General features: G+C 55.3%; 1 protein-coding gene across 1 annotated transcript; it reads left to right on the forward strand.

Moving 5' to 3' along the window:
• The first annotated feature begins 1,011 nt into the window (after positions 1–1,011).
• Positions 1,012–20,965, forward strand: LOXL4 (lysyl oxidase like 4). Its single transcript, XM_065894003.1, has 15 exons — positions 1,012–1,091; positions 5,272–5,583; positions 6,166–6,344; positions 7,266–7,471; positions 8,891–8,929; positions 9,100–9,319; positions 10,101–10,284; positions 10,460–10,614; positions 11,341–11,508; positions 12,564–12,726; positions 14,932–15,175; positions 16,274–16,389; positions 17,002–17,138; positions 17,520–17,631; positions 19,677–20,965. The coding sequence occupies exons 2-15, from the start codon at positions 5,307–5,309 to the stop codon at positions 19,745–19,747; spliced, it is 2,271 nt and encodes a 756-aa protein (XP_065750075.1). The 5' UTR covers positions 1,012–1,091; positions 5,272–5,306; the 3' UTR covers positions 19,748–20,965.
• The last annotated feature ends 2,253 nt before the right edge of the window (positions 20,966–23,218 follow it).

The following is a 23,218-nucleotide window of genomic DNA, read 5'->3' on the forward strand; positions in this document are numbered from 1 at the left end:
AGGAACCAGGCTGGGATTCAGGCGTCTGGGTGCCCCCCAAAACTGATGGGACTCCCCTCTGTCAGCCCCTCCTACTTTTGTCTTATTCCACCGGTCTCCCCGCACCCCACCCTCCACATACACTCTCCGCCTACGAGCCTGTCAAGGGCCAGGGCTGCCTCATTCAGCTCTGTAAGGGGTTGTAGTGGAGGATTTCAGCTTGTTCCATTATGGTTTATTACGTTGGGAAGCAAGTCGTGTCTCTTGGGGCTCAGTATTCCCAACTGTACAAGGGGTCTCATGCCCCCGCAGTACTCAATAAACTTCGAGGGACCAGGGCAATGGAGAGGACTGCCTGTTACCCCAAAGACAGCACACCTACACCCCACCATCCCGACCTCATCTGAACAGAGCCACCTCGCCCCCGTGCCCGCCCCCGCCGAAAGGAGCCTGCGTTGTCCGAAGTAAACAAGCCGGTGGGACAGTGAGGCGCTACCACGTGAAGCGCGCTGCGCATCTTAGGGACCCACTGAATGTAATCCCCAGGACAACTCTGGTGGTGGCCATACCACCTGGCTTTGCAGAAGAGGAAGCTGCGCCTCCGACAGGCACTCACGAGGCCACAGCGGCACTCGGGCAAACGCAGCCAGCTGGCGCCGAGCCGCAGTCTTTTCCCGGGAACGCCGATCCTCCCACAGTCCCTCCTGCTGTAGCGCGCCAGTTCCCTCCACGGAAAACAGCTGCCCCGACCCCCGCAGCCTAGCGACCCCGGGACTTCCCGGGCCGGCGGGCTGCGAGTGGGCGCCGGGCCGTCCCGGGCCGCGTCCGGGGTAGGGGGTCGCCGGGCCCTCGTGGGGGCGGGCAGGGCGGGGCGCCCGCCGCGTCCAGGTCCGCCCGGGGGCGGGGCCTGCGGGCCTCCGCGGCTGGCGGGCTGGAGGGCGGGGCGGGCGGAGCGGGGCGGGGCGGGGCGCGGGCGCCCTTGGGCCGCAGCTGGATAAAAGGGCCCCAGGGTGCCCCAGGAGGCCCGTAAGCGCTGCCCGGCCGCGGAGCCCCGGCCCCAGCCCCGCAACGTCGCACTCCAGCTGGTGAGCCCCTGCCTGGCCACTGGCCAGGTCTGCCTCTCGCTGTCCTGCCTGTCTGTCCGACTTCTGTCTCTCTGGGGGTCAGCAAGTCTCTGAGGGTTCCTGAAGGCTGGGAATGGCAGGCGTGGGGGTCCCATGAACAGTGAGCCTAGACCCCTAGTCGCTCACCAACCTGCTGCCAATGGAAGTGACCGAGTTGGGGAGCTTGGCCCCATGGCCACCCAGGGTGGTGCGTCGTGGCCTCGGGGTGCCTGCGTGTCTTGTTTGTGGACACGCCGCGTGTAGTGTAGCCATTTCTCTGGCCTCTCCCGGGGCAGGGTAGGGGGAGGCAGGGGAAGGGACAGGTGGGTTCAGACGTCATTCCTGTGACAGGGGACAAAGAGGCAGGGTGGAGCCGGGCTGTCTGAAAAAAACAGACCAAAACTGAGTATGCTGGGGGTCGGGGGGAGACTGGGGACAGAGATGGAGGGTGGGCAGAGGGCTTCAAACTCTACATGTCCTATGCCTGGACAGGTGGACATTTGCTGGCACTGTGTCAGGTCACCACAATCAGTGGTCCCAGGGAGGCAATCAGGGCTGAGAGGGGAAACCCAGCCCCCTCCTCGAAGAGCTAGAGAGAAGAGGCATCCAGTGATTCCGGAGCCTGGTTCCCACCAGGACAGCACCCCAGTGCTCTTTCCTGAATACCCTTGGGCACTTCCAGCCTCTCTAGCAAGGCCAGGTCAAGCCAGGTGCCAGAGTCCCCTGGCAGCACCTGGATCAGGTGCCTCTCTCCTCCAAGCTGGCAGGATCCTGGATCTGCCACTTGGTTGCACTCAGCACTGGCATCCAGCCCAATGCCCTCACACCACGGCTGGGTCATAAATCAACCAGCAACAGGGTGGAATTTCATTCATCTCCCTGCCTCCCTTCCTTCTTCCCCTGCTCCCGTGTCCATCTCTCTCCTGACGGGGAGCCTGGCGCTGGAGCCAGGCTGCCTGCGTTTGAATCCTGGCTGGGCAAGTTACTTAGCTTCTCTGGACCTCGTGTCCTCACCTATAAAGTGGAGACAAGTATTCAATAAATATTTTTAAATGTATAATAAACTTATTGTGATTAACCTGCCCTCCTCCTCAGCCTCACTCTAGCCCTTTCTCCTTCACTTTGGAAAAGATCCACTTTTGAGGCTGTTTCCTTCTCTGAGGGAGGCTTCTCAGCCTGGTCCTCTTTTTGCTCAGCTCTGGGGGAGCAGTTATGGGAGACACTCCCCTGGATTGTGGAGACAGGAAGCAAAGACACCAAGTGCTAGGAAGGTGGGGGTCCGGGCGGGGGACTTAATGGAGGGGGTGGCATTTGAACTGGGTGTGGAAAGATGTGTAGGAATTTAACAATCTGAGATTGAGGGAAGGGGTACCCCAAGTAGAAGGAACAGTGAGAGGCTGGGAACTGAAGGATGCGTTTGGGAAATGTGAGAAGACAAGTGTGATGTGAGCGAAAGCTGCAGAGCACCTGCAGTGGGCAGGAAGGCCGGGAAGTGGGCTCTCCCTGTATATGACTCGGTTCCTGCTGCCGCCCATCCACCTCCTGGGCGGCTCTCATAGAAGGGAGCTGATCTAGCACCAGGATTCTTCAGCAGAAGGCCACCCCTGCCCCCACGGAGGCCCCTTGGAGGGGAGGGGGCCTGTAGGCCCAGGAGTGTCCACAGCCTCTAATAAGACCTTCACAGTACTCTGGGGATGTCAGCCACAGCTACACAACTGACCTGCCCAGCCCACCCCCTGGCCCATATCATAGATGGGGGACCTCCAGTGCCACCCCCTCATTTTAGAGGTGTTGCACCTGAGTCTCAGAAGAAAGCATCTGAATCATGTCACCTGACTGCTGCTGACAGGGAGCGGGGTCATCTCTCAGGCCAGACCCAATGTGACCCCTGGGTCCTAACAGCTGGTGGGCCCTGAGCCCAATCTTTCTATCCTCTCTTGTCATCTGGGGGAGGTCTCTATCCACAGTGACTTCGGTTTGGCTCAGTCCCTAGCTGTCCACCTCCTCCTTAGGGGTGCAGGAAGGAGGGAATGGGAACATCCCAAGCAGCAGAGAGCCTTCTGCATGCGGTGACAGCCAGCAGGGAGCCTCCCCCGGCTCCTGAGTGGGGAGGGACATGAAGAAAATAGTGCTTAAGTCTGAGAAGGAAGTGTCTCACAGGAGGGTAGCAGTACTGGAGACTTGATGTTGAGTTGGGAACGCGGCCTCCATTCCTTCTTTATCCAAAGAGAGGCGGGGACCAACCTAGACCAATGGTTCTGTAGTAGCTGTTTCACTTGCTGTTAATAATAGCTGTCAGATGAGAGCTTGCTTTTCTAAGGGCTTAATGCATCACAAGAATCTTACCCCCATTTTATAGAGGGGATAGACTCTATGAGAAAACGAAATCACTTGAGATTGAGAAACTAAATCACTTGCCCAAGACCACCCAGAAACCAGTTGGTGGAGGCGGGACGTGAACTCAGGCAGCCTGACTCCCAGTGTGTACGCCGAAGCGCAGTGCTATGCCACCTTGCATCCACGCATCTGCAGATATTTACGGGGTGCCACCTACATACCTGGCACTACTCTGGGCACTGGGGGCGCAATACAAAGTCCCTGTTCCCGTGGAACTTCACTCCTGAGCTTATCATGTGCACTCCTAGGAGCCTACTGCCCCCAGCCCTGGGCTCACCAAATCAGGCGGATGGGTAGCTGAAGGGGGTGGGACTGGGTGCGGCCAGGAATAAGGACCGATTCTCAGCCAGAAACCAGCTTGTGGGGAAGGGAATGGCAGGGGGCCCTGTAAGATGCTCCCTACTGAGACTGACCAGCTAAGGAATCCCCCCAAGAATAGCAGTGGCCATGGGAGAAAGAGGGAGTCTCCCTAGAATGAGCTCTTTTAAGACTCAAGCACCAAAGAGGAAGCCAAGGACCCGAACTTTCTCCATCCACTTCCAGGCCAGCCTCAGCTTCCCATCAGCAGTAGAGCTGGCCGTGGAGGAGCTTCAGCACTGATGGCTGCAGATACTCTACCAGCTCCAACCAGGGATGGCCGTCCTCTGTGCTCTTCCCAACCTTGCTCCTAGGAGCAAGGCTGCTAATGTACGAGGGGGAGCCCCCAACTCGTCCCCTGTAAGGACCCAGAGAGCATATGGCAACAGCTTCCTGGAGATGGGAGCCCTCTCCTGTGTATGGTCACTGCCTAAAACCCTCCCAGGGCCCTTTACTTCCTATAGGATGAAGGGCAAACCCTCTGCATGGTGCACAAGGCCCTTGATCATCTGGCCCCAGCCTGTCCCTCCACCTCAGTCCCCTCCAGGCCCCCAATACTGCAGTACAGGGTTAAGAAAGGGCACTCCCTGCTCTTGCACAAACTCACCTCTTTCCCTGTTTCCCTCTTTCCTCATCCTGTTCTCTCTACCTGGAATTCCCCTTCTCTGAAGGGGAATAAGAGAACTCTTATGCATCCAACAAGGCCCTGGTTAAGTGTCCCTTCTCTGATTCCTCATCTCTGAGCTTCATGAGGGCAGAGAGTAGTGTCTGATGTGTTCACTTCTGTGTCCCAGCGCCTGGCCTAATAGTTGGCCTGAAGCAAATATTTCAAAAATGTTCGTTGACTCAATGTACAAATTATGCATGTAGGTGGACCTAGAGGTGGAGCTTGCTGTGTGGCTTGGGCAAGTCTCTTAAACTCTCTAGGTCCCAATTCCTTATGTCTAGAGTCAGGAAGTTGATCCAAATACCCTCTATCTCCTCCAGCTCGGACAGTCTAGCCCTTGGGGGCTCCCCATGACTCAAAGTGTAGGCACCCCCACCTTCTACATATAAGGCGACATCAAAAACAGCTGTTCATTGAGCACTTACCGTGTGGTAGGCTCGCGATAAGCATTTTATGTAGGCACTTTCCATCCATACTTCATTCAACACTCACAACACTGGGAGATAAGGATTACTACCCCCACGTTACAGATGAGGAGACTGAGACTCGGGAAGGTAAACTTAAACTTCCTCAAGGTCATATGGCCAAGGAATGGTGGGTTTGAACCAGATCGACTAATCTCAGAGCCCAGACCCAATCCATGCCACCACATACACACACACACACACACACTCGGAGGGACCTGCGCTACCCTTTGTCTCTGCTAGCAGAAGAGACCCGAGGTCAGGGGTAGACGTGGTCATCATTGTCGCATTTACTCGTTCCCAGGTGCCTTGACCCCAGCGGCCCTTGGAGTCCCCACAATGTGGTCCCTACCAGCTGCCTTCCCTCCTCTCCTGCTCCTCCTGCTGCTGGGCCAGACCCCTCCCAGCAGGCTGCAGTCACCGAGCATGAAGCTACGGCTGGTGGGCCCAGGGAGCAGGCCGGAGGAGGGCCGCCTGGAGGTGCTGCACCAGGGCCAGTGGGGCACCGTGTGTGATGACGACTTTGCGCTTCAGGAGGCCACGGTGGCCTGCCGCCAGCTGGGCTTTGAAGCCGCCTTGACCTGGGCCCACAGCGCCAAGTATGGCCCAGGGGAGGGTGAGTGACCGGTGCTCCCCTGCAGGATGACGAGGAGATGGTAGCGGGCTTCTCTCGGGGGCTGGGCTCCCTGAGGCTCCAATAGAACCTGTCACGTTCCCACCAGTCCTTTAATACCCTGCTCAAGTGACCACCTCTGTGAGGCATTTCCTGAGTGCTCCAGCTGCAAATGACCTGTCCTGCTCTCCCATTCTCACCTGCAGTGAGGCCACCACCATCACCACCGTCACTACCACTCAACTCTCAGTTCCTTGAATATAGCAATCACACACGGTAGGTGCTCAGCAAATGCTGTTGAGTGAATGACTAGATGGACGAATGAGGGAACAGGTAGAGCTAATTAACAGACCTACCCGGCATTTTCCAAAAGCAGATTCTATGGGACCTGAGGCCAAGAGGAGACACTAGTCAGGGATGTAGATACCAAGCTCCCAGGAGAACCAACTCCTCTCTCCACCCCCATTTTCTACTCAGGCTTTGGAAGAGGAATGTTGATAACTGTGGGGTCCTATCCAGGAGGTAGAGCCCATGGCTTGCCTCTCTGTGCCTGTCCCTGAGCATCACTCATCCCCTCCCACACAGGACCCATCTGGCTGGACAACGTTCACTGTGTGGGCACAGAGAGCTCCCTGGACCAGTGCAGATCTAATGGCTGGGGCGTCAGTGACTGCAGCCACTCGGAGGACGTCGGGGTGGTGTGCCACCCGCAGCGCCAGCGTGGCTACCTTTCTGAGAGGGTCTCCAATGCCCTTGGGCCCCAGGTGAGAAGGCCGTTCAGGCCCTGGCCTGAGCTGAGGAGGGGGTCAGGGGACAGAGGGCCTCCAGGTGGTGAGCCTGGAGGAGAAAGGAGAAGAAAGGGAGCAGAGCACGGGCTGAGAAGCATCCCTGGGGCCCTGAGGTCTGCTTGTGGCCTGGAGCGGGTGCATGGGTAGAGGGCCCCAGCTTGAGAAAGGGCGGGCAGGGAATCAGAGGCTGGGCCCGCTGGGAATCACTGAAGCTGCTCCCCACGAGGGAGGCAGCAGCAGGTAGGGCTTGCCTCACCCACAAGGCCCGGCCACAGTTGCTGTCTCTTCCTGGCACAGACAGCTCCAAGCTAAGAACAGCCCAAGCCAAACAGCAGGAGCAGGCAGGGCAGGTCTCTTGACTCTGCTGTCTGCTGCCAGACAGCCTCAGCCTGAGGACAGCTGGCCGCGGCCACTGAATGGGGCGGGCCCTGACGGGGGGCTTCGCACTGGCCTAAGTCATCCAGGGTTAGGGCGGGGGTCTCGTGGGCCAAAGGATCCTGCTGGTGGTCTCAGGCAGCTGGTCTGTGCCCATCCTCTGCCCTCCCCAGGGTGGCATGAAGAAGGCCCCCTTGTGCCTGGTGGAAGCCTCCCAGACTCCAAGGGCTCCCATCCTGACCCCAGGAGAGCGTGGATCTGCTTGGTCCTCTCTGGAGTTGAGGAAAGGACCCTAAACAAACCGAGCTTCTGCCTAATTCTCACTGTGTGGCTTTCAGCAAATGCCTCCCCATCATCCCCAAGGACGGAGCCACGTGGCCTCCGTTTCCTGGCCCGTCCCATGAGGGCGCTAGGTGGGGTGATCTCTAAGTGCTCCGAGCCCCAGCTTTCCCACGTGAAGACCTGCAGCGGGCTCAGCGGGGGCAGGAATCCTGGGGCCCACGGTGACCATGCATCCCACAGGGCCGGCGGCTAGAGGAGGTGCGGCTCAAGCCCATCCTTGCCAGTGCCAAGAGGCAGAGCCTGGTGACCGAGGGAGCTGTGGAGGTGAAGTACGAGGGCCACTGGCGGCAGGTGTGTGACCAGGGCTGGACCAGGAACAACAGCAGGGTGGTGTGCGGGATGCTGGGCTTCCCCAGCGAGGCGCCTGTCGTCAGCCACTACTACAGGTAGGAGGACGGCTGGCTGGAGGGCCGCGCGGAAGGCGGGGTCGTGGAAGCGTCTGAGTGTGTGTGCGTGCGCGCGCGTGTCTGTGTGTGACGTGGGACCTTGGAGACTGCAGTGAGATTGGCAGGAGTAGTGTCTGTGGGAGGACATTCAGCGGGTGTTGGGATTGGGAGGGAAACAGGCCCAGTTGGAGCAATGTGCCTGGGTTTGCTGGGTTATGGATCCCTCAGTCATTAAGACAAGAGTGAGGATGAACTTGGAGACCCTGGGAAATTTCTAGAAACAATCAGAAAATAAACATCGTACTTGCCGATCAGATAAAAAGAATTGACTATAGTACAGAGTACTCCCCAAGTGAAATGTAAACAAAGGTAAAATTGTCCCAGGTTAAAAAATTAGACCTAACTCGTGAAGACAGAGTGCTGCCCACAAGTACAGATGGCCTGGGTTCTGGTCTAAGCTTTGCCAACAACGAGCTCTGGGCCTTGGTAGGGTATCTGGGCCTCAATTATCCAATCCGCAGGGAATTGTCTGAACTTTGTCTCAGTGAATTTCCTCAACTGCGATCCAAGCCAGGCTCTGACTGGGTTGCGTCCAAGCCAGGCGTGGGGTGGGGCGGCATTTGGGAGAGGAAACATAAAAATATTCTGTCAGAAACGTGACAGAACTGTCCCAAGATTGCATTAGCCTGTAAATGATGACGAGTCATAGTTCTACCAGCTCTGTCAGTGAAAACTTCGTATGTTTCTCATCAAGGGATAAACCTCCCACGAAACATCTGAGTCATCTACCCTTGCCCATCCCCAGTCACTTTTAGTTGGTCTGTCCAGTGTCTCTGACTTAGATGACCCTGGTTTCCAAGGCCGGCCACGTGGCCCCATCCTTGGGGATGACCGGGATCTGGGTCCCTGACTCCCTGCTGCCCGGTAATTGCACATCTGGACCTGGCTGGCTTGCCTACCTCCCCTGAGGAGGGCAGCCCTGATTATAGCCTCAGTATCTCTGCCTGGGCAGCTCCCACCAGAAAGGCCTTCAACTTCCACCTGTCCCCAGAGGACTTTCCCCAGGGCCCCTTTTCTCCGGTTGCCCCCTGAAGGCTGACCTTCATCTGGACTGGGGGAAGGGCGAGCTTGGAGCTGCCTGCCCCAGGGCAGCCTGGTGCAGAAGAGACACCCACTTTGGGCTTAGTCAGGGGAACTTGCTTGCCCTGCTTTCCTTCCCTGTAAAATGGAGATCATCGTTATCTGTGGGGTGGCCACTCTCTCAGGACTGTGGTGAAGCTCAGCATTGAAGTAAGATTAATGAACAAGTTTACAAACTGTGAGTCTAGTACAGACTCAAGGACAAGTATGGAGAGGCAGGGTGACAGCGGGTAGGACTTCTGCACCCACTTGACTCCCCGCCTGTTTGTTCCCATCCAGGAAAGTCTGGAATTCGAAGATGAAGGATCCCAAGTCTAGGTAAGCAGCACCCTCAGGGGAGGGTGCAAAGGGGTGTGGCATGAAGGGCCTGCTTCCCCTCCCTTTTCCTCCCCTCCAGTCCCCTCTCCCCGCCCCAGCGCCTTGGCCTCCCTGAGTCCTGAGCACAGCCCTCAACCCCTCCCCTGCCCTCAGTCTCCCTTGTCTTCCAGACTGAAGAGCCTGACAAAGAAGAATTCCTTCTGGATCCACCGGGTCAACTGCCTGGGAACAGAGCCCCACATGGCCAACTGCCAGGTGCAGGTGGCACCAGCCCAGGGCAAGCTGCGGCCGGCCTGCCCGGGGGGCATGCACGCTGTGGTCAGCTGTGTGGCAGGGCCCCGCTTCCGCCCTCTGAAGGCGAAGCCCGGGAGCAAGGAGTCCTGGGCAGAGGTGGGTCCCATGCAGGCCTGGAGGCACAGGCCCCACCCCACGGGGAGGCGCTGATGGGGAGGCAGGAGAGGAACGGCGCACCACCCCTATCAAGGGGGCATCAGTTCAGACCGGGAGGAGGAGAGCAACTCACAGAACGTTGAACTTTGGGATTTACTTAAAAGCGACATTTATAACCCTACCATAAATGGAAAGCTGGCAACTATAATTACATTGTAGCTACATCCCATTGAGGGCCCCAGGTATGGAGCCCAAGCCTGGCCCTTCGTTATAAAAAGCAATGAGCAAGTGCTGGTGAGGCACTGGGGCAGGGCAGCACCATGTGAGGCGGTCTCCTCGATGAAATCGGAGCGGGCGGGAGGGCGTTAGAACGGAAGTGACTTGCCCACTGTGCGTTTCATTGACACACGTCCCCACGGGTCTCTAAAATCATTTCACAGATCTGCTGCGGAAGTGTTGCTCTGGGTTCAGCCCCAAAGGACAAAGCAGCAGTGAGGCTGGGCAAGAGGAGGGGACTCGCCTAGTGGGCAGGTGGCAGGCTGTGAAGCCCAGGGACCCCCAACTCCTAAGGCTCTTTTGTTAGGGCTGGAATTTGTGATTACTGTGGCCGCTCTTTGTCACGGAGTTAGGGGGAGGTCGAGAAAGAGCTTATTCAGAGGAATAGCCACAGAAGTCAGAACTCCAGGCCTTGGCTCTGCCTGTCCTGAGGGGGCTCTGCCGGGGGTGTAGCCCCTACCCCTGCCTCCTCGGCCCTCCCTGAGGCCGGGTTTTCTCCCAGCAGGAGACGAGGGTGCGCCTCCGCTCGGGGGCCCAGGTGGGTGAGGGCCGGGTGGAGGTGCTCATGAACCGCCGGTGGGGCACGGTCTGCGACCACGGGTGGAACCTCATCTCCGCCAGCGTCGTGTGTCGTCAGCTCGGCTTCGGCTCTGCTCGGGAGGCCCTCTTTGGGGCCCAGCTGGGCCAAGGTGAGCGAGGAGGCCCGGGGTGGGGTGGGAGAGCCTGGATGTGCCACCGGTCCACCCTCTGGTGGTCCTGGGGTGCCAGGGCCCAGGCTGGTTCTCCCCTTCTGTGGAGGGGGAGCTGCAGGTGTGGGGTTGCGGAGATGGAGCCTCCCATGGCCTTTCTCCCTCCCTTCTGCAGCGCTGGGGCCCATCCACCTGAGTGAGGTGCGCTGCGGGGGATATGAGCGGACCCTCAGTGACTGCCCCTCCCTGGAAGGCTCCCAGAATGGTTGCCAGCATGACAATGATGCTGCCGTGAGATGCAACATCCCTAACTTGGGCTTCCAGGATCAGGTGAGCCTTGGGCTAGCCTGGGACACTGCTTGGAGCCAGTGGGGAGCGGTTCATGAGAGGCAGCGGGTGCTCTGGGCCCCAGAGCCTGCCTGGAGCCAGCCTGGAATGCCCTCTCCTCTGGGAGTCTCCCCTGGCCTGGCCTACTTCCCCTCAGGGCCAGGTTCTAGCCTTCAGAGATGTCAGAATATCAGTGGGACTCTTCAGGTGCATGGGCTCTCCCACCCCACCCTCTCAGGTCCCCTGTGAAGCTGAGAGAGACGGTGCCTAGGGCAGAGGGCCACGGGACGTCAGCACCCGGGAGTGGCACTGGGAGGCTGAGTGGGGTGGTCAGAGTTCAAGGGTCACGCTAACATGGACTGTGGGCAAGTCTCTCGCCTCAGACCTTGGTTCTCTTCTGTAAAATGGGGTCAGCTGTCCCATAGGGTCGTTGTGAACGGGACGATAGCTATGAAAGCCCTTGGCAATAGGCACGTTGTCGTCAGTGGTAGGACTTCAGGTAGCAGGAGGGCAAGTACCAGAGTGAGAGGCCCAGGTGCAGGCACTCAGTCAGATTTCTCGAGCAGGCAGGGACGTTAGGGACTATCTGATAAAACGTCCTCACTTTACAGAGGAGACTAAGCCAGAGAGGGGAGCGTCATGTCCAGGGCTGCAGGTTTCCAGGCCGGCAGCCCTGAGCTCTCCCCTGCTAAGGCGGCCCCGCCCCTCACACACCCCTGACCATTGCAGGTGCGCTTGGCCGGCGGACGCAGCCCCGAGGAGGGGGTGGTGGAGGTGCAGGTGGACGTGAACGGGGTCCAGCGCTGGGGGACCGTGTGCAGCGACCACTGGGGCCTCCGCGAAGCCATGGTGGTCTGCCGACAGCTTGGTCTGGGCTTTGCCAACCATGCCATCAAGGTAGGTCCTTGCTGTGCTCCAAAACTTCCTGTGTTAAAGCTGCTGACCCTTCATTCATTCACTCAACAGTTAATTATGAGTGAAACGATGTGCCAATATAATGCTGGGTGCTGGGATACTGTGGTGAACAGGACACAGTTCCTGCCTAACGGAGCAGTCAGTCGCCACGTACAGTCAAGTGAGGGATGCAGTCATTCATAAAACGTTCACACAACAGGCACATAATTGTGTCTGTAGGAAAAATGAATAGAAGTGAGCCAGACGAGGTGGGGGAGGAATAAAGAGCCCACGCCAAGACCTTGTGGCCGGAGAACCCTTGACTCTGTTGAGGAAATCAGGGGCCGGGCGGGGGAGTGCGGCTATCAAGAGGGGGTGGTGTGAAGCGCCAGGGTGAAGGACGAGACGGGCCACACCATTCAAAGCCCGCAATGCAGATTTTTAAAAGATTTCTTCCTTGCTGTTCGGCAAACAGTTGGGGTGGAGATTAACATGAGTACGGAGAAACACACTATTGCAGTAGCCCAGCTGAGAATGGTGCTGGCTTGGACCCGGGGAAACAAGTGGATAGATTCAAAAGATATCAAGGAAACAAAATCAAGAGGCCTGGGGCATGGCTGCCATGGAGAAACCTCTTCAACTTCGCCCACACTGGCCTGCCAGGCAATGCTGGGCATACTTCACCCGGGAGAACTGGGCTCAACCCCGAGCACAACCGACCATCTAGGGTTGTTTGAAGAACAGCTGGGGAAATGGGACAGGCCTGAGTGAACAGGAAGGGAACAGGACCTTCCTCTTCAAACAGCTGAGGTCTGCCGTCAGGGAGAGTGATGGCAACAGGGCCAGTGGCGGAAGCCATAGTAGTGGATTTTTGCCTCGACACATGGAAGGCATTTCTAATACCAGAGGGGTCCAAAGTAGCATCACTAAAGATTTCAGGCCAAGGCTGGGCACAGCCCGGTGTGGGTGGTCTGATGGGGTCCAAGCCTCAGATGGGAGTCAGGTGACTCTAAGAGTACATCTCAGCCCTGACTGGGTGGTACTGGCTGTTTTCTTAGGACACCTGGTACTGGCAGGGGACGCCGGGGGCCGGAGAAGTGGTGATGAGCGGCGTGCACTGCTCAGGTACAGAGCTGGCCTTGCAGCAGTGCCAAAGGCACGGGCCGGTGCACTGCTCCCACGGTGCAGGGCACTTCTCAGCCGGAGTCTCCTGCACAGACAGTGAGTAACGGGAGGGGCCGGTGGGACAGGCTGGCCCGGGCTCCCCTAATTTTGCAAGCCCACACCTCCTGTCTTCAGGGAGGGCCCTGAGTGCTGGTCCCAGCTCCAAGGCCAGCAGGGTTAGGGAGTGGAAGGAGGGCTGCATGCAGAACACCAGCTCCGCCACTTACCACGTGCGTGGCCAAATCACCTGCCACACGGGGATACAAACCCTGCCCTGCCCATCTCATGGAGTTACTGTGAGAATTAAAACAGAGAATATGTGAAAATGTAAGGATACACAACAGTGTTTTCCAATCGTTGCGTCACGACCAATAGTTAGAAAAGACAGGATAGAAAACAATGATGTAATACATTTAGTAAGGGTAATGTTTTTCTCTTGGAATTATTTATGTGTGTCACAACATTAAATATATTTCTTACTACAGTCTGTAGTAAGAAAAGAGTTTGAAAACTGTTGTAGAGGGTATGGAAATGTGAGGACACATGGGGCCTACGGTGAGCTGTGGGACTTACCCAAAAGACTTTAGGTCAAGACCATTTTGAGGCATCGGTCTGCCCCACACCCCCAGATTCTTGGGGTAGAAGCATCTGTTTGACATCTGCCAACCTGGTCTGGGCCAGGATAACCGTATCCAGTCCAAAGGCTGCAGGCTGCCACCAACCTGAGTGGCCACTTGACCTTCTTCCCAGCCAGGCTTCAATGCCAAGACATCCTTAACTCTTGTCAGCGAGCTCTAGGGCTTCCTCTCTGTCCAGCGCACGCTGGAAGAGCACCAGCCCTTACAACACACCCTCCCCTGCAGGGCGATGGGGCTTGCTCCCAGCACACTGGGGCCTGCTTCCCCGTCTCTCCCCTCCCAGGAACCTGTACCGCTCTGTCCTACCGCCTGGAGTGGCAGCTCTTCTCCTAAATGCATTTGATGCTTCACAACGGCTGAGTACAGACAGCCGACCTGACATCTCTGTGGTCATCCCCATTCCTCCTCTGTAATTTTTCTCCCTTCTTTCTTGCCTTTACCCTCTCTTCTTCTCTCTGAAAGCGCTCTTTTCCCTCAGGAATTCTGGGGTCTGTCAGTGGGCATACCCTTAGCTCTCTCCAAAATATGCCTCAGGAATTCCAAGAGCATTTAGTGGTAGTACAGACACCATCCAGCAGACAAGCTCCCACCCTCGACGCCTGTCCCCTGAAATAAACCTGTGTTCCCGTCTCACCACCGTCAGTGCAAGGCTCACCCATATGATAGCTCTGCCCCAAATCTAAAGTGTAACCCAGTTTTTGCATGAACAAACGTTGAGAATTGGCAAATTTCTCTCTTGACGTTACATGCAAAAGCTGTGCATCTCCTCATTTCTGTACTGACACAGTGAGGGACAACACGCTGGCTTCTGAGGAGGGTAAGAGCCCCCGTGACAGGAAGGGAACGGGAGAGGCACTGAACAGCTTATGGAGACACAGGCTCTAGCATGTTGGATTTTTACGCACCAGAATGTCCACGATGCCTCGGAGGAGAATGCACAGGATGCCCTGGTAGGAACACCCCTGATAGCAACCAGGGTAGAACAGGAACCTTGGGAGAAGCACAGGCTTAGGAACTGCAGCAGAATGCACCAGAACGGCAGAACCCAGGGGCAGGCTCGGCGCTTAACTCTACCAGCTCTCCAGCCCTCTCCCTCTGCCCCTCGCATTGCTGGAACTGAGGCCCAGAGAAAGAGTGAGCTGAGGTAACAAGCTAGGGGTCAGCAGAGCTTACTGAGGGGTTATATGAGCTAGGCTACAGAGGCACTTATGGGCTGAAACGCATTCTACAGAAGAAATACTAGCTTACATCAACTGCATGCTTACCGTGGGCCAACCATGATCTAAGCACGTTACAGGTACCATCACACTAATCTTCTCCTCCTCCTCCCCGTCACCCAGATGAGGAAAATGAAAGACAAAAGGCTGAGCAAGTCCCAGAGCTAGTTAATGGTGTAACTAACAACCAAGCCAAGAGAGGAACCCAGGCAGTCTGGCCCCAAAGCCAGCAAGCTTAGGCTAAGGTGATAGATCTTTCCTGCTATTAGAACTCACATCTCCTGACTCCTAAACCGCCCTACTCTTCCGGCACCTCCAATAGAGCTTAGTCTGGAGGCAAGGCTGTCCCCTAGGCCAGGGAGCCAAACCGGCTGCCTTCCTAGCCTCTGGGTCTCCACCGTGCCCAGGTGCTGCAGACCTCGTGCTGAACGCCCAGCTAGTGCAGGAGACGGCCTACCTGGAGGACCGCCCGCTCAGCCAGCTGTACTGTGCCCATGAAGAGAACTGCCTCTCCCGGTCCGCTGACCGCATGGACTGGCCCTACGGACACCGGCGCCTCTTGCGCTTCTCCTCACAGATCCACAACCTGGGCCGGGCCGACTTTCGTCCCAAGACAGGCCGCCACAGCTGGATTTGGCACCAGTGCCACAGGTTAGTGCCTGCTTAGGCCTCGGCTCTAGGGGAACGAAACCAGGGTCCAGGGAGCCAACCGGTCTGGTCTCTTCCGGGCAAGCCTTCCTGGGAGGGGCGTGCGCTCTGGGAAAGAGCCTTCCTTCCTAGACGCCTCACTGGCCTTGCCTCTGGGCAGCAGTGAGGAATCCCAGGAGCATCAACCTGCCCTCTCCATCACTCCGTCGCCTGCCCAGGAGGTACCCACATGTCCATCTCCACCACAGTGTCCAACAGAGCAGTCCTTGCCAGCAGAGCTGGTCTCTGTTAGAATGATAGTGGACAGTTTTTCTGTTGGCCCTGAGGCCTTGTCTTTAAAAGCCAGGTGAAGTGGGGACTCCTAGAAACCTGGAGACCCAAAATAGCCATCCCATCCAGGATGCTGGCTGTGCAGAAAAAGCTTGCTGGTTTCTGCAGCAGCAAAGCGAGGCCCGCAAGGAAGAGCTGCTGGCACTGGAAGGAGACAATGAGCGTTCTTTCCTATCAGGAGCCTCCAGCCCAGACAGAAGGAGAGATGATGTCTGTGACAAAGGCAGAATGGAAAAGGGTGTTTTTTTTCTTCAGGACACAGCCGTGGGTGGGGAAAGCTGAGAGGAACAGGCGGTGACTTTGGGACTTGGCCTTGCTGAGAAAATAAGTACCTTTCCCGGCAGCATGAAGAGCTGTCATTAGAACTGGAAACAATGGTAGCAATTTGGGCCCAGGCTGGCAGGGAGCAGAGGAAGCATCCCTCCTCACTCAGCAACTCCGCTCCTGGGCTGGTCCCTGGACGTGTCTCTTCTTTCCACCTGCAGGCCTCAGGCCTTGTAGCCAGGCAGCCTCCTGGAGCTTTGACCTCTCCTCACCCGGGTGAGACCCTAGGTGACGAGGGCAGCTGTCTTGCTGCCTGGCAGGGGTGCCAGGAAAGTAGGCCACGGGTCACACTCATCTTGGGTTTGGGGGAGAGAAGGGCACTGCCCTGCTATTGTAACGTTCCTCTCTGGGTAAGGATGGGGCCTAGTGCCTCAGCCTTCCCTACCAGCTCCTCTGGGAGGACCCTCTCCTGTTGCCGCCGGCCGGACAGCTCTGCCCCTTTTGCAGGCACTACCACAGCATTGAGGTCTTCACCCACTATGACCTGCTCACTCCCAATGGCTCCAAGGTGGCTGAGGGGCACAAGGCCAGCTTCTGTCTAGAGGACACAAACTGCCCTCCAGGTATGTGGTTTCCTGTTGGCATACCCTCCTGTTCGAGTCCTCGGCCCCTTTGGGCTCAGGATCCCCTCCGCCCTGCTTAACAGCCTCAGGCAGCTGGAGACTCCAGCCTGGCAACAGTCAGCACTGAAGGCGATTCAAGAAGATAAATTTCTTACGCTCTCTACTTCCTCTGCATTCCCGACGTACCGTGTACCACTTTTGGAATGCGTAACGCCTTCTTTTGGATAATAGTTGCAGACCTGTTTCACTTCTAGGTCCTTTGGGGCTTAGCATGGATTGAGAGTCTGATTCCTATTCGCACACCCCCAGTTCCTAGCCCTTAGAAATGGCATGGTAAAACACTGGCTCTCCTCAGGGTTGTATGGGCAAATGAATCAGCGTAGTAGGGCTGGAATCTTCTAATCACATTTCCTAGGCCAACAGGAATTTCCACTAGTGCATCCAAAGAAATAATCTCTGTCACAGATGGGCTTTGCTATGGTGCTGGATTCACGCTTAGTAGGAATTCTGGCTCCAACAGGCAAGATATTTAGCTGAAGCCCAGGCCCCTAGTCTGATTGCATTTAATTGGCAATTCAGGGACTCAATAACTGTCAGCACCCTCCATTACAGGAATGCAGAAGCGCTACGCATGTGCCAACTTTGGGGAACAGGGAGTGACCGTTGGCTGCTGGGACACCTACCGGCATGACATTGATTGCCAGTGGGTGGATATCACAGACGTGGGCCCTGGGGATTATATCTTCCAGGTAAGTGAGCTCAGGGATTCCCCACAGGAGTTCCATTTCTTCCAGATGTTTCAAAAGCTCCCTGAGGTCAAATGAAGAAAGAGAGCTTCATAAATAGGATCTCTGACATGTCTGGCGCTTGAAGGAGCTACACCATAGGGGAAGGGATCAGAATCCGGGACCTAGGTTTGAGTCCGGATTCAGTGAACAAGGGGCACGTCACAACTCAGTCCCCATCTATAAAATAAGGACCTTAATGCCTACTTCCTGGGGTGGCTGTAAGGGTTAATGAAGAAGAGGAGCACAGTTTGCAAGACTACATGAAATGTAAAGGATGTCACAGCCACTGTCAACTCAAGAAGCCAAGTCACCTGTTTTCAGCTGGCCCATCTCTCACTCCAGGTGGTCGTGAACCCCAAGCTCGAGGTGGCAGAGTCCGATTTCTCGAACAACGTGATGCGGTGCCGCTGCAAATACGACGGGCAACGGGTCTGGCTGCACGACTGCCACACAGGTGACTGCGGGCCACTGTGAGACCAGCCCTGTGCGAGCTCGGGGAGCTGGAAGACCCTGTGTCCCTGTGTGTGACTTCAGTGTGTGTACAAGGCTGGGGAGGGGACAGAGATGAATTGCCTTTGACAACTTCATAGAAGTTCATAGATTTCTGGAACAAGCTGCATCAGCCCCACCCAGTAACTATTCCTACATCTCTCTTTGTCCTTAAGGTTGTTTGGATTGTAATCTCAGTCTGCCATCTGTCCTGGAATCTTACCTGTTACTTCAGGCCATGTCAGGATTTCCCCTTTCCAGTCTGTTATTTCTCCCCTTCCTTTCATAGGGTCTTTCTTAGTTGCCTCCATCCCAGGCTGACTGCCTCACAGGCAAACGTAGAAGTCCCCCGGATCCGTGTTGCTACCGCCAGCCCTGATCACTGCTTACAGGACGTGGACCACGGAGAACAGGGCTCAGGACACTTGCAGGATTGGTAATTTCAGGCAAAGAAGCAACAGTCCAGTGGGGAGCAGAGTAAGGAGGTGGCTGCCTCACTTGCCCGTACAGAAAGGAAGCAGTGCCTCTACCTTAGAGTTTAAAGTGCTTGTATTTGCTGTGGGGTGTGTGCAGTCACTCCCACGCTTTGCACACAGAGGGTGGAGGTGTGTTCATTTATTCCACAAACATTTATTAAGACCTACCTCTGTGTTGAGCACTGCCAGGCACTAGGAACATAAATAGGCGTAACAGGCAGAGCTAAGTGTCAGGTAGGGTAAGCAGACATGCAAAAGGGTAACTCCAGTCCTACTGGGTACCCCAGAGCGCTGTGAACTACTGCTGAGCAAGCAGAGCGCTCTCCCAGCAACCACCTGGAGGCCAGCCGAGGTTTCTCACAGGAAGGGACATCTGAGCTGGCTGCAAGGAGAGGCACAGGTCAGAGAGGGGACGAGGAGAAGGCGCATAGGATTTGGCTTCAGAGGGCTTCACTGGGCACCAAATCCAGTTCCACCACCTTCTGGCTTTAAGACAGTCAGGAAATCTCCTCCTCAGAAGTTGTCTCTTTTGTAAAATAGGGCTATGCAGTCACACCTACTAGAGCTCTTTGCAGGGAGCGTTACGGTGGCTCCTGCTGAGAGAATGGACTTGATCCCGTGGGCTTCTGGGAACCACTAACAAATTTCAGCCAAGGAGGCAGGAAGATCAGATCAGATTTTCAAAAGATAACTCTGGCAACAGATGGAAGACAGTGAGTAGAGGAATGTAAGGATTTGAAAATCGTGAGACTGCGTAGATTCCGCTGCCATTAAGTGAGACAGGAGCGTGAGAGCGATCAGGGGTTGGAACCTAAGGCTGCCGGCGTGGAGGCACAGCCTCCGTGATGCTGCTGGCAGGCTGCAAGGGGACCAGGGCAGCGAGGAAGGAAAGAACACTACGCAGCTCTGACCCCTCCAGGGTCCTTGCAGGAAACACAGGCCACACCCAGGTGCGAGCAGGAGGTTATTTAATGAGAGGACTACACTGAGGTGTGAGTGGGACTAAGGAGATGAGGAGTGTTGAGATGTCCAGGGACACGCAAGGGTGGAATGTTGTTATCACCTTGGGCTTGAAGGGGCAAAGTGTGTCCTGGAGCCAGGCGAGCGCTAGCACTGAGGAGGAGGGAGCAGCGGGCAGGAGACCATCACTGCACAAACAGGGGAAGAAATGCCCCGGCCTCTCTCCTTCCATCCTCTAATCTCGTGCTGTTTCTTCCCAGTGACCTACATCAGTCGGCAGTCTCTAGGGGTCAGGTCTCCAGGGCATGAGAGAACAAGGGTAGAGAATGAACCTGGGGAGGGGGCGAGGGAGAGTGACCAGCACAACCCTTTCCACTCAACAGCCTATCTTCCCGATGTCCCTGCAGCTACGCATCTGTTAGCATCTATTTCCATAAAACGGACTGTTCGTGCCCACGACTAACCTGATGGAAAGGCTGAGCTGGGCAGGATGTCTTGGTGTTTGTGAAGTTGTCAGGGAGGGGATGAGACTCCGGTCAGGTCGACTACTTACCTGCCCTCCTCTGGTCCGCAGGGGACGCACACCGAGCTAACACAGAGCACTCCCCGGAACAGGAGCAGCGTCTCAGGAACAACCTCATCTGAAGGCACCCCTGCGCACCCCCAGCTGCTGCCCACACACCAGATACCTCAGCTTATTGGAGCCATGCCCTTCACAGAGCCCTAACTCAGAGGGTAAGGGGCCAGTGCCAAGGGGCACCAAGAACCAGCTCAGGAAGCCTTCTGATGGCAAGATCACCACACCAGGGCGGCACTGCTCCCTCAGGATGGCTCTGGGTCTATCCCCTGAGGGCCTTTGGTCTCTGGACTATGGCCTTCGGGCTTTGTTCAGCTGAGCTCCTCTTCCATAGGAGACCCAGTCCTTCCCGGATCTTGCCCGAGTTCATGGTTCAGGAGCTGTCAGTTCCTTAGGAATGGACTGTGGCCCAGTCCCCCATCTAAATGGTGCTTTGCACATGTCTTGGAGGAGGACCGAAATACACAGGAGGAGAGGTCAGCTCTCTGCTAGGAGCTCTGTGCAACACAACTTGTATCAAAGTCACAACTGGCAAAGAAGCTGGTGAATTCAGTCCCTTGCTTGATAGGTCCGCATTCAGAATTCAGCTACCATACTCTCTAAGAGTCTGTTCTTTAGTGCCCTTACCTTTGTCCTACTGTCCATACGGGTGTTTCTAATATCCCTGGAAGCTCAGGCCTCAGGCATCCCCTCATCTCCTGACGGGCCCAAACCACCAGTTACTGAGTGCTTGAGACGGGGCAAGATTCACAGGAGTGGCCAGATATGGTCTTCCCGCAGAGCAGCAAGAGGAGGCCGAACATAAAGAGTCCCGGGTGCTGTGGACCCCAGCTGCTGCCAGGCCCTCTGCCAAGGGAAGAACACTTGCCCTGACCCCGGCAGGCAAGGTCACTGTGCGCCTCAGGACCGGCCTAAAAGGTCGGGTCCCCCAGGCTTCTGGAGTGAATTTTGGGTTGAATAAAGTTTTGCAGTGGAAAGAACGTGGGTCAAACAGGCCGCTCATCTCTGCAGGAAAAAGAAGACAGGTCTGGTAGAGTGGAGGACAGGAGACTACGGAGAGGTCAGAAGGGGAACATTTAATTTAGTTAAGGACTAAACCTAGGAGAGGCCACCATCCCTGCCTGACCTGGCTGTTGGCAGGCCCTTGCTCAGGTGGTATAAAATCCCATGGTCTTCCTGGACATGATTCTTAATCCTGTCTCCACTAAGACACACTTGCGAGATGATCCTTATAGGTCTGATGCCCTAATGCCAATAAAGGTTGCTCACTATGGACTGCTACAAAGACAAGACTGGCTGTGATTCTTGGCAGTTCCCAGCACCCTGACTCTACCCCTTTTCACTCCTGGTGACCTGGTTACTAAGATGTGTGGAGCCCACATACTACTCACAACAGCCCCACTGCACTTCTCTGACATCAGCCCACAGTCTGCTTCGCAATTCCCTCCCTAGGCTCCGTGGTGAAACATGGGTTGGAAAGGTTAAGGGATGAAAAGTAGGAGGAAAGAAGAAAAAGTCCAAAGATGGTAAACTTTTACAACCAAGGCTGCAAGGCCAGAGCGAATGGTGGTAGATGGGGCAAGATTACAATAGTCCTCCCGTCCTCACACATGAGAGCTGCCCTTCCTTAGCCGGTAAAAAGGGACCCGCTCTGGGGTATCCTCTGTGAATACAAAGAAGCGCGCTTTTCCTTCTCCTCTACCATCCCTCTTCTCAACTCCCTCACCTCCTTCATTCGGGCAGAGGGAGCACTATACTTTGGCATGGCAGTTTAGGTAAACAAGGGAAGGACTGATTTCCTGTTGGATCCAGCAAACATCTCCCAAACAGTAACAACATTATACTCGCACATGCACCCAATGGTCTGTGAAAGAACGCGTAGCTGGCGGGGGAGCGTGTGGTGACTGATGACTGGATTCAGGCAGGGAGGTTACCCACAGCTTCTGGCTGGATCCAAGTTTCCAAGAAGGCCAGAAAAAGCAGGCCAGGCAGCCAGCCACCGGCTACGGTCTCAGTCTTGCTGCCCACATCACACATTTGATAGGTGCAACCAGTTCTAATTCTTGGAAAAAGCTATACAAGGGTTGTGCTGTTACACCTCTGACTTGAAAGGGAAGGATATGGGAAGATGCGGCTGGCATGACTTGTAACTAGATGAGGAATGTTAACAGAATAGCAACGACCAAATTCCAGACAGAACCAAAAATGATGATTTTCACCTCGGCATTCTTGTCTGAGAAACTGAAGAACTAGGAACCTCAGCTTACCATTCAGATGCCTAATTTATTCCTATTCCGCAAAGACTTCCACTCCATGAGGAGTATACTGGAACTCAAGGGGAATGTATCTATCTACTATAAATTCCAGGTGATACTGGGATTCAGAAGTTCAACATACATGAAGCAACATATAACACACAGCAGAGTGCGTTAGCTGTCTCCTCAAATATCTACCAAAGGAGCCAGTGGCAGCTACAGGGTGCTCTCCAGTTAGCTCAGTGTACAAAGGCATGGTGTAGATATGACCAAGGATCTGATTCCTGTCTGGACAAGCTCAAGTAGTCCGTGCTGGGTCAGGGCAGGTGCTCTTTCTTACCTCCAGCCAGTATACATCAATTCCAGCTACTGGAAAAATACAACTAAAAAGCACATTCTCTACTAAGGGCCGATGCAGGAGCACTCCTTAGCTTTCAGTTTTGGCTAAAAAAATCCTTTCTCTGGATCTACTTATAAGGATAAATCTGAAAGTTAGAGGTGGCTGACTGTTATCCGAAAAAAAGTGTAAGTTACTAGCCACCAAGTACACAGCATTAGAATGAGGACAAAAGTAACTTCTTGAAATTATGAGTACTACAAGAAAACTGGGTAATAAACACGGGACTATGTGTTACCATTAACAATGCCCTTGGAAGCCAAAATGCTGCCAGAAAGGGGAAGCGCCCTCAAAGGAAAGTGATAGGAACAATCACTTTTTTTTTTTTTTTACCACCCAAGGCCATTCTCAGCCTTGAAGAATCAAAACAGAGCAAAGGTCTACCTCAGAGGTATACTGTTCAGTATGAAACCTGGCTAGTTTCCTGCATTTCCTTTCAAATGCAGCCATACTGTTCAAACAGACTTCCCTCTGTTCTACGATGACAGCACAAGCTGTACAGCCAGCTGCCCTAAGCAGTGCTGGGGCAGAGGGTCGAGAGGACCTAACGACCCCTCCAAACTTGGAATGGAGGTATTGAACATGAACAAGGGACAGTTTCAGAACAGACAAAGGATGAGAAAAACAATGCTGAGGAACTGTAAGAGGGCTCTAAGACCGAAACAGTGGCAGGGATCAAGACCCACGGCCAGTGTCATTTGAGGAACGTTTGGACGGGGCCCCACTACACCATCTTCTAGGCAATGCTAATAATCCATCATTGTCATGGGCACTAAATCATACAAAAATGAGGCTGCTGCCCTCATTGAAAGCACAATGAGACATCATTTCTTGCTCTCTCAGCATCTGGAGGTCTACCACTACGATTTCTTCAAAAACACTGAGAA

The sequence above is a fragment of the Phocoena phocoena genome, chromosome 16 (assembly GCF_963924675.1).
Source record: "Phocoena phocoena chromosome 16, mPhoPho1.1, whole genome shotgun sequence".
Lineage (NCBI taxonomy): Eukaryota > Metazoa > Chordata > Mammalia > Artiodactyla > Phocoenidae > Phocoena > Phocoena phocoena.